This window comes from Pholcus phalangioides, unplaced genomic scaffold (assembly GCF_987345545.1).
Source record: "Pholcus phalangioides strain wild (caught in Gottingen) unplaced genomic scaffold, Ppha-v1.0 ptg000027l_1, whole genome shotgun sequence".
NCBI lineage: Eukaryota > Metazoa > Arthropoda > Arachnida > Araneae > Pholcidae > Pholcus > Pholcus phalangioides.
This window is the reverse complement of record NW_028301617.1, coordinates 12844942-12856964: the sequence shown is the minus strand read 5'-3', so window position 1 is coordinate 12856964 and position 12023 is coordinate 12844942. Positions and strand designations below refer to the sequence as shown.

Genomic DNA, 12023 nt, shown 5'->3' with positions numbered 1-12023 from the left:
ACGCCAACGTTCAAGAAACCGAAAAGCAAACTGAGTTTCATATATAATTGAAGATATTCTTTTGGCAACACTAGCTCAGTGCAGTCACGGTCGACAATCTTTATTGACCAGGCATGGCCAGTTGTTGACTACAGGTTGTTTTTCTCTGTTGATGCCGAGACTGGTTTCTGTATTGCACTTCTTTGTTGTGCACAGTTCTGTCCTTCCTGATCTCCTTGGCAACATTGCCAAGCATTGCCATTTGCACAACATTGCACTTTGAGGACATGAACTAAAGCAGTCCTGGAGCCCTACGCTAACGTCCTAGAGGACGTTAATCTGCATCTGAGGCTCCTATTTAGCAGCCGTTGAATGAGGATACGTATTGGTCAATTGTTCTCGATGCACGTGAACGTTAGGCTTCACTGATATTGCTTTGCCTTCGCTATTGCTACCCTGCAAAATTGGTTCGTTATTTTTCTACTTTTGAGATTGGTCAATTAAAATTAATACATTATGCACCCATATATTAACTGTAGTGATTTCTTGCGAAAGTATCTCAGAATTCTTTCTTAAAATACTAAGCTCAAAAAGTGTCAAGGGCTAATGCCCAATATACGATATATTTGTGGTTTTTTTTTTAATCGCCAAACCAGCTTTGGTGCTATGCTTTACGATTACTGCCGGAACATCCAAAAACAATTAAAAACTCATGGAAATTTAGAAAAAAAAAAAAAAAATCCCTTTCCTTTTCATAGGCGGAGATATACGTGGAAGTCTGGGGGGGGGGGCAAGATGATGATGATAATTCATATATACGTATATACATTAGATCAGTCGACTTCACCTTTGACTCTGGGGGGGGGGGGGCTGGCGCGCATCTCTGCCCATGTCCCTTTTCCATCTTATCATGAAAAATAGGTATATGTATGCAAATTGCTAGCCTTTTTAAAAAAAAAATGCAGGGTGTGTCCGTATGACTGAGAACCCCCCCCCCCCTGGTGTGGTGTTGACATGGTGTCCCTATGACAGCAATGGTCCATACAATATTGCTTGGCCGACGCCTATACAAGGGAATGCGATGGCGAAGTCTATGTTTGTTCCATTTCATCTTCATGAAGAGGCAGGGGAACAGCTGTCGTATGGTCCGCCACTTGGCGATTATTTGGCGCCACACATGTCTGATGGCCCGACGAAGAGTCGCCAAGGCCGTCAGACACTACGGACGCCGAAAAAAAACCCATCAGCGTGCAAAACATAATAGAAACCACCAAGCATAAAAATCGAAAAAAATATCAGTTAAAAAAAATTACACCTGGCCCATTTTTTTAATAATAAAAAGATCGGGGCATAAGGAATTCCGGGCATAAATATTCTATGTATTAAAACTAAAACCCGGACCCATTTTTTTAAATAAACGGATCCGGGCATGTTGAATAAATAAATATTCTATGCATTAAAACTAAAACCCAGACCCTTTTTTTTAAATAAACGGATCCGGGCATGTTGAATAAATAAATATTCTATGCATTAAAACTAAAACCCAGACCCTTTTTTTTAAATAAACGGATCCGGGCATGTTGAATAAATAAATATTCTATGCATTAAAACTAAAACCCAGACCCTTTTTTTAATAAACATCCGGGCATGAAAAATTCTGTAGGTTCACGTTAAATAATAAACCGATAAAACGGAAGGCATGGCAATGGATGAATAACTAATAAATACAACTAAATAATAAAACGGGTATGATAGAACCTGAGCAGTAGATAATAATCCACAATGACGTAAGCTACAGAAGGAAGGAATAATAATCAAAGAGAGAGACGCGCTGGAAATGGAACAACGGCTGCTTAGAATTTTTGAAAAAACGCGGTGAACAAAAGAAAAAAAAAAAAAAAAATCCTGTTTGGCGAAGCTAGCGCCATCTAGTATCGCCCAACGAAACCGGAAAAGTGTAAAAAAAATACAACAACCCAGAGAAGCATTATGATGATCTTGGCGACTTATCGCGAGAAAAAAGTCGCCAAAGTCGTGGCGGACCATACTGCATCTGTTCCTTTGAGACAAAAATATGATTTCCATGTAATGGGTAAATAATATTTTAGTGGCTTATATGAAACTACCACTAAACCAGACATGCACCGCATACATATTTCTCTGTGGAACTTCTAACAAATTAAATTGGCATATGTTGGAATGTGCATAATGTGTTGTGAACCTGACATGAAGCTTGTTTCTGTGTGTGCTGGTTATGCATGGTGCTGCCATCAGTTTTTCTAACTATGACAAGTATTATGATTGAATAATTGTATCATTGTAGGCCTGTTGCTCTCTGTGGTGAGACTTTTTAATGAAGAGATTGGCCTGCATTTGTGCTTTGAAGGCACTATTTCACGAAAACACCAACTCTGGCCATATCACTATATTGAGATTTACTGCCTGAACAAAGTTCAGCCTACAGGTGCAGCCACTGATTTGCATATTCGCATGCACCTATGTTAGAGATTGGATGAAACGTTTTCTGTGCTAATGCATTGTTGAACTACCCGTAATTTCACTTCCATCACGCGTTGTTGCAGGATGTTCTGCTTACAGTCGCGTTTCAGCACCGATTTTTTAAATTCTTGACGGTGTTAAAAAGCTTCTGTTGGGCCGATGTCTAGTAACTTCACTCTTCTGAATTTATTTTTCTAGTGAATTTAACTTCTTGTTGTTGTGATTCTTTTTAAAATTCTGTAGTATGAGTTTACTGCCCATTCAATTCCGCGTGGATTATTTAAATTTATTACGTGCATTTTGGATTATTTCATATGTGTGTGCCCTAAGGATTATCTCACGTGTTTGTGCCTTAAGGATTATTCCAATTTCTATGGGATTATTGCTGTGCGGTGGAGGATGTAAAAAAAAAAACAGGTGAGCGGGAAAAAATGGTTTTTTTATTTCCCTTTCGCAGGGTTACATTAGACTCGGCACTGCTTGGTGCCAAAGCAGTGCCAAGAAGGGTGCTTATACTGCTTTTTCACCAACTTCAATTTTCAAGTGGGAATTTTATTCCCTATGCTTTAACTTTTATGTGAGTGGAAAATCCCTTTTGTATTTATTAGGGAATTGTTTTACTATAAAATACGGATTCACATGAAAATCTCCTTAATTTTTCATTTTTAAAAGTTGGCAGCTATGATCTTACCACCATGCCACTTGGGTGCCTGTGCTTTGAAGCTGGGAACCACTGAAAACCAACTTCAGCCAACCACCACTGTTTCGCTGGTGGGTGAATATTTGTTACTAAACCACACACCCCTCGTTCATAATCCTCTGCAGAACTTTTAACTAGTTGGTACATGTTGAGACTCAGTGACTCGTTCATTTCTTCAACTTTCGCATTCAAAGATAGTTGAAGATATTTTGAGTAGCTTCCATGAATATAATGTCAATGCTCTAAATATTTTTGTGTGTTGGGAGTCCATAGCATTCTTTTGTTCACATATGTTTTCAAAATATTTTTTTGTAGAAACTCATTTCCCTCCACAATTATAATTAAAAAGTCTTTCAAGTTTCATAATTTGGCTCTGTGTAGAAATGAGGTGGTCCTCGACAAAAACAATCACCTTAACTACAATGGACACATTGCATGCCAAAGGAAAATAATGGATGAAAAAACAAACAGTTTATTGTTTTATTTAGCCCTCTTATATCCATGATTAACAGCCAATCCCCCACCCCGAATTTGATGTTCGAATATAACAGCCTGTAATAATTCTCGCACGTGCACTAACTGAGTTACATAAAATAATAACCCATGAGACTGCAACAAAATGCGCCCATGAATCCATGAATTTCTTTGCTTTAATAACCGTGAAATCAATATTCACTAATGCAATAGTTGTCACACTGTAATTTCCTGGTGCCGTTCGTAGAAGAACATTCCAAAATATTTCATGGTTCACAATCACATTGATAAAATTTTATGTTTCCTCCGTTCAAGGTGGAATTCACTATAATTTTGAGAGCGCTGTTTAGGCCTTTATATTAAATTTCCTGTGTGTATAAGAATAACAACATCACATTTCAATAAATAACAACTATGTCAATTTTGAAAATAATATCTGAGAAAGAATTTAAAAAAAACCATTTCTTATATACGAGAGAGGACATCTGGGGTTCGTGGAGTTTCGGCGACAATACACTAATGTAAACAAATGGAATGAGAAAATATTTGAGTAAAGTTATTTCTGTAAAAAAAAGGTATAATATAACGGTTGTAGAGGGAACAGTGGTAAGTAGGTATACTTCTGTGTAAAAAAAACCCATTTTTTTTAGTATGTTCTGTGAATTCTTTTCGCATTTGTTGTGAAGTTGCCTGAATTCAGTCTCTTCAGTTTTTTTTATATCAATATTGTGCGCTGGTAGGTAACAGGGAATAAAATTCAAGTTTTCTGTAGCATAAAAATGTGTTCTGTTCAGAGGATACCAATATTAATGTTCTTTTTTTTACCCCCTAGGTACCAGGTGAGTTTCAACAAAACTGTTTTATTCGATACAACATTTGAATGAAGTGGCTTAACACATCTTGTCCAAGTATAAACATCATATTTAATCTTGAAATATATATATTTTTAAGGATTCTGTTGAACATTGAAGATTTGATTCTCGGGCTTTGTGTAATATTAACTTTTCGGATTTCACACTCAGTAACTTGTGTCGAACTAGATAAAGACTCTGCGAACAGTATCCCATTCATGACAACATGGATTTCACCAAATGAAGAATTAACAGCTACAGAGAAACAAAGCACAAACAATACAACCATGAATTCAATCACTCGCAAGGACCTCGGTAGCGAAAACTCCTGTGAAAGTAATGTCTACAATGTTACTCAAAAGTCGCATTCAAAAACAAAAACTTCAAAAAAGCATGATAGTGGTGTTCCAGTGCAGAGCATTTCTTCTTGCTCTACATCACGAAACCGCAAAGTCATTTCATCGGTTCCTTTAAAAAAGGACGTGGGTGTTCAAACCGAGAAAAGACGCAAAGGTGTTCAATCAATTTTTCGAATTAAAAATTCAGATGGTGTTCATACTCAGGGAAAGCAATATGAATGTGACTCAAGCAGTAGAAGTTCTTCTACTTCTAATTTAAATGCACATAAAAGGGTCCACAATTGGGAGAAGCCACATGAGTGTGATTATTCAATTACTCATGTGGACCCTGATGATCCATACGAAAGTAACAGTCACGGCGAGGATGCAACTCAACTAACACATTCAGCTGTGCACGAATATGTTGCTTCCATACACAACTACTGTCTACCATTTACATCAAGCTCTCTCAAAAGCAATGAGAGCATTTCGTGTAGAAAAATGAGCAGGGACGTTCATTCGCAACTTTCAATCAAAAATGCAGAAACTGTAAGAAAAGAAAAAAATGGACATGCAATGTGTAATGGGCATGGATGTATATGTAAAGGATATGAATGTAAAATATGCAGTAAACGATTTCTGAGATATGATAAATTAAAAATTCACAGAAAATCCCATGCTGGGGAAAAGATACATGAGTGTGATATCTGCTGTAAAAAATTTTACAGAACCTCACATTTGAAAAATCACGAAAGAATTCACACCGGGGAAAAGCCGTATCAGTGCGACAGTTGTGGTAAAACTTTTTCTGATTCAAGTGCTTTGTCCAAGCACAAAAGAATCCACACCGGGCACAAGCGATATGAGTGCCGTGATTGTGGTAAAACTTTTTCTTGTGCGAGTTCTTTAGGAGTTCACATAAGAATCCACACAGGCGAAAGACTACATGAGTGTGAAATCTGTCATAAAATGTTTGCCCAAGCTGGGGCTCTAAAAAGTCACAAAAGAGTACACACTGGTGAAAAGCCATATGAGTGCAGTTACTGTGGTAAGAAATTTACTGTTTCATGTTCTTTAGCCAATCACAAAAGAATCCACACCGGGGAAAAGCCATATCAGTGCAATTTTTGTGGTAAATCATTTTCTGCCATTGGTGACTTAGCTAAGCACAAAAGAATACATACAGGGGAAAAAAGATTTTTGTGCGACGTTTGTGGTAAAAAAGTTGCTGATAAAAGTGCTTTACTTAGTCACAAAAGAGTCCACACCGGCGAAAGGCCATATGAGTGCGAGTTCTGCCATAAAAAGTTTTCTCATGCATGCACTTTGAGAAATCATATTAAAAGAATCCACTCTAAGGAAAAGCAATATGAGAGTGTTGATTAGGGTGAGAAGTTCTCGTCAAGATCTAGTTTTATTGAGCATAAAAACTGCCACATTAGCGAAAAGCCAGTTAAACGCAAATCTGGAGAGAGTACATTTTACCAGTCTAATAGCCAAAATGCATTCAACCTCAGAGAATTGTCATTCGGCAGCAAGAAACTGTTTTAGGTGGTTATAGCACTCATCTGGCAAATGAGGGATCCACGTTCGATTTGCGGTAGAGGTGTGATACACTTAAGTTCTGCTCGGTTCGAAGGAAAGAAAGCAAAAGAATCTATATTGGACAAAACACCATATAGATGTAGATTTTACTGTTCATGCTCGCTGAGTCAAAATCATTTGGTATGATGATTGAAGTGAAAAAATTTTGCAGTAAATAATACATGTTGGTGTAGGTGAAACTATACCTATTTGAACAAATGTTTTCAACGCAAATGATTAAACTGAGCTTTGCAGCATATAAATGCAAGAAGTGTTATCCAAAAAAATTATTTTCATGAGTATTTTTGTAATGAGGGTTATTTTTTCCTCTATCTCTCTGCGAGAATATCATGAATGTTTATGGTTTTAACATTTATAATTTGAACACTATTTGCTTTGTAAAGTACTATCGGTGGCTTATAATTTCTTCAAGTCATCCATTCCTTTGACATCATACCTAAAGTTTTCAATGCAGTCGAATTGGTTTTATTTACTTTCAATGCTGAAGCATTCAAATGTAACTGTGATGCAACAAGACATGCTTTGTGATCAGCTGATGAAAGATGTTGAAAAAAAAAGTAAATGACTAAACATTTGCTGGTACTGATTGGCATCCGTTTCCACCATGGAGGTATTATGAAGTGGAGATGGTGTTAGGTCTGTCACATCTTGCCTTCTGGCTGAACAGGGTTTAAGCTGGATAAAAAATTCCTTTCGCAAAAAAGCGAAAATTGGGGAAAAAGCTTTAGCAAAATGCTGTATAATGATTGATGGTTGGATGTCCTACTCATTTCGTACCTCCTGTAAGCATTTTTGCGAAAGTGGCGGCTATTTCTTTCGCATTTTGCGAAAAATGTGACAGTAGCTTAAAGCCTGTGGCTGAATATATTCTTTCTGTAGGAAGCAGCCCATCTCGTACTGTATAATGCCACCAATAATGGAGGCCTCAGAATTTTTGAAAATTCTCATAGAAAAATATTGGGCACTTGCAATGTTTGAGATGAACAGAAAACATGATAAATGGCAGAAAAAAGCAATCCAGAATTCTTTGATTTTTTGCCACATTGCCATTTTCACTAGATAATACTTCCATGGTGTCCACAGTTAATTTACTTTCTTGCATACTTTGAAGAAGGGTCGATTTGTTTTTTCATCACATTCAATTCATTGGAATACCATTTAGGTGAAAATTTTTATGTGATTTACTGTTAAAAGACATGGTTTTATCGGAACTGTTCATATCATCCGTCCATGTTTGTTTCTCATTTTGCCTGCGGATACCACCATTCAAGTTCAATTAATAATAACTGAATAAATATTTGTTTAATAGGCTATTCAGCAATGTCATGAAAGCATGAAATTTTTATGAGATCTGAATTCTTTCTAACTAAATGGTTCTGTTCCTTTTTCACGTGTATATATATTTCACTTTTCTTTATCACGTGTATATATTGTTTATAATTTTTGTTAATCGCGTTTTTAATTGGGTTGCTGTATTTTTGAAATATATCACATCCATATTTTTATGGGCATCTTTTTCTCAGCCACCTCGTTGGGCATTTTGTTGTTGTGGGGTTGTATTTGTATTTCTTACCGATATACTTTCTGACAAATCTTTTGGGTAATGAATTGTTGGGGGGTCAGTCCCACAGATTTACAAGAGTAGTGTTGCTAATGGTTTCGTCCCAAACAGTGTTATCCAAAAGAAAATTTTGAAGGGTAATTTCACTCCTCCAAAATTTTAAGGGGTAATTTTGTAAAATGAGTATTTTTTTCACAAAAAATAGCATAATACTATACTAAAAAATGCACTAACTTGAAATTTGAAGGATTATTTTCACTCCTCTATGAAATTTGGAGCTATAAAATTGAATTTTGATGTGTGAATCGCGCGTCTAGATGTGTATTGGGAGCACTAGTCCCAAGGGATTGGAAGCTTGCTAGTGTGGTTCTGATATTTCAAAAAAGGTAGTAGAGAAGCTGTGTCCAATTATCGTCTAGTGAGTTTGATGAGCTGCTTCTTAAAAATTTTGGAAATTACTATTGAATGGCAATTGGTGAAGTAGATAGACGAGAATAATGTATTGTCAGATAATCAGCTTGGGTTCAGGAAGGAAGAAGTCGTGTATAACTAACCTTTTTTTGCTTCTGTGATCACGTGACTAAGGCCTTGGGTAAGTGCAAAAATGTAGATATTGTTTACAGAAGGCATTCAATCTAGTCCAACTTGGTAAACTCTTGAAGCGTTTACATGAGACTGGGATTTGGGGGGAAACTTGCTGAATTGGATATAATCCTGGTTACAACCAGAGTTGTTAAATTTGCTCCCCGGGTAGATACCCCCCCCCCCTCCTCTGGGCTGGGTTTTTTAGCCTAAAAAACCGGAGTTTTTGGGGAATATTGTTTGTTTTCGAAGAAAATATGTTGCTTTCAGGATAAAATTTTAGTTTGAGGTTAGTTTATGTGTTCCAAAAATTACTGCATAGTGCAGTGTTTATAATATGTATATTTGGAAATATTTTTAAATGATTTTTTTAGGAACAAAAATGTGATGGTAAATGATTTCTTGGAATGACAGACTTTTTTATAATTCTTCTGACTACGTTTTCTTATGTAAGCATTTAGGTATGAGATTCACATATTAAAATATGTTACAAGAAACTGCAAGCAGAAAATGTAATCACGGACCTTCGTTTAACAAATATACCTGATATGTAATATAAGCATATCCACAGAAATGATTACTTATTTATAATACACAATAATTTATAAATAAATTGAAGCCTCTGTGAAGAAGTGAACCAATGTGTATGTAAACTGAATTTTTATTCAAAAAATATTTACATGTTTGCGTTACTTTTTTATACATTTTATACAGGTATATCAGACTTGCATAACTGAAATATTAAGAGATAAAAGTAACATTATCTCATAAGGAAAAGAAAATAACTTCGTGAGGTTCTTGAATGGAACATTGGTAATAAACACCTTCAAGTGAAACAACAAAAAGTATAGTTTTTCTCCGAAAATAAAACATAACCAGAAAATAAGCCTCAGCTTGAGACTTAAGCCTTTTTCAACTAGCTCATACTAGCCCAACCCCGAAAATTGGCTTGTTAAAATCGTCAACCAGATGAAGTCATTCTTAGGCCTGTTGCTATACATGACAGGTTTTCTTGTATAAAGTGACATTAATATGCAATAATGGTATTGACATTTGTGTTCAATGATAATTCAAGTTATTCTGTAGTTTTAAGTTCCTAAAAATGGCTAATTTGGACAAGTGGAAAACACCTCCAGAGAGTAATGAATCCTCAGAATGGCTGCTTTCTCCTCTTAACCAGATCATTTTTTAATTATTAATGCTCTTTTAAAAATATACCAAAAATGTATATTTAGACATAAGATGTACACTGGTGTAAGAAATTAAGAGAATTTGCAGGCTTGGTCGATTATCTCTAGAACTACTGTACCGATTTTAATGAAATTTGATATGTACATACATTGAAATAATACAAAACAAATAACCATTCAATAATTGTAATACACACGCATGATCGTGCGTAACACTCGTTGGAGTCGGAAGGTATGAAACAGCGGTTGCAGAATAAACAAAAAAAATGTGTTAATAGGGGGTATGGTCCCCTCTTACAGATATACAGGTCTCGTAGCGTGATTTCATACTTGAAATAAGGCAGTTTATCATTTCCTGTGGCAATTGGTCCCGTTCGTTCAGCAACGCTGTTTTCATTCCCTGGATGGTTCCCGGAGGGGGGTTGCAATTGCCCTCCCCAGAACGTCCCAGACATGCTCTATAGGGTTAAGGTTTAGAGATCTAGCTGGCCAATCCATCCGACGAATATCCTCACTCTCTAGAAAATCTTCGAGCAGAAGAGCTCTATGTGGCCTCGCGTTATCGTCCATTAAAATGAACTCAGGGCCAACTGCACCCCTGAAAATGCGAACATAGGGCTCCAAGACCTCACACCAGTCACAGTGCCTCTTTCAAAGACATGGAGAGGTGTGCGGCCATCGAACATGATGCCTGCACAGACCATTAAACCTCCTCCGCCATAATGGTCGATTTCGCGGACATTGGAGGGTACGTAGCGGGTCCCTGGTTCTCTCCATATGAACGTACGGCGAGAATCGGTGCTTAGGCTGAACCGGGACTCATCAGTGAAGAGAACGGTCGCCCATTGATCCATACTCCAATCTCTATGCACCATGATAAACGGATTCTCCTGTCCGTAGAAGTGAGCGGGACGCAAACAGCAGGTCTTCTTGCAAACAACCCTCTCTCATGAAGTCCTTTGGAAACAACGCCATTTGTCGCTATAATCGACAAATGGCGATCTTCTCTGGCCGTCGTGGCTCTTGGACGACCTTGCCCAGGCTTTCTCTCGATGAATCCGGTATCCTGCAACTGTTTCCATAAGTTACACACGACGCTGGGCGTTAAATTGAACTCTCAACGAATCTGGACTTGAGAGCCTGCTTCTAGCCTCCCCACAATTCGCCACCTCATTCCATCATCTAAACGTTGGTGGTTACTCAGTTTTACTGTTACAATTTGAAATTAACCAATTGCTGCAAAATAACACCACGAAATTCGCCGAGGAGTGCTAGCGAACGAAATGCGTCTTAACTTACGCATGCTTATAAAGCCTGTTTCTCTACTGGCTCCGCCTACACACACGTGTACGCTTACGTATTTGACGTACAAGATTTGCATTTTTGTCTAGAAGCAGTGGTTTTACATTCAGTTCAGTTCTTTTCATGAAATTCGATAAAATATGGAAATTCTCTTAATTTATTTCCCCAGTCTACATTATGGTGGGTCGAAAAAAAAAAAATTATTTTCAAATCGCTATAGTGCGAAAAAGTTTGCCTCCTTTAATAAAAAGAAACATGACGTAAAAGAATTTAAAATCTGTTGGTATCTTCCGGTCGCTCATCGAACTGAAGTTTATGAAAATTGACGAAATTGAACATTTTCCTTTTTTTTTAATATTACTTAAAATTGAACGATAGACACGCAAGTTTTTTATGCTTATTTTATGGTTCCATAAAGTAAAGTAAATTAAAACAATTCAATGTTTATCACAATGTGTTCGAAAAACGAATTGGCAAAGCAGCTCTTTGCATACCACGATGAGGTGACTGCACATCGTGTTTAACCAATACCTTCTAAAGAAGGTGTTGGTTTAACCCACACCCTATCCAATCAACCACCCAAAGTAGGAGAATGTGTGTAATTTACATTATAGTTACCTAAATTGATTAGGATTTAGTGGTTCACAGTTTCTTCTATTGTTTCTTTTTCAAGTGTTCACTTTTGGGAGAAATTAGGCATGTCTAATTTTGATAACAGCGTAGAATTGATGTAACTATATGTAGCTTTATCTCCACATACTTTAGTTGATTCGGTAACAAGTCAGGCACATCTCTCGACTGCCTGAGTGGGACTGGAGCACATGTGAATTGCAAGTGGGAAGACCACTACAGTGGATCGTGCGTCTATTCTATTTCAATAAACTCCCTTTCCGTCATATTTTTCAGCATATAGATGGTGCCAGGGCCGCAATTAGGGAGGGG

The 12023-nt window shown here is 37.1% G+C and overlaps 1 protein-coding gene across 1 annotated transcript; it reads left to right on the top strand.

Moving 5' to 3' along the window:
- The first annotated feature begins 87 nt into the window (after positions 1–87).
- Positions 88–9226, top strand: LOC149068465 (uncharacterized). The gene is made up of 2 exons (XM_089251946.1): positions 88–446; positions 4485–9226. Exon 2 carries the CDS (start codon positions 4533–4535, stop codon positions 6225–6227), a length of 1695 nt encoding a protein of 564 aa, XP_089108072.1. The 5' UTR covers positions 88–446; positions 4485–4532; the 3' UTR covers positions 6228–9226.
- Positions 9227–12023: the final 2797 nt, after the last annotated feature.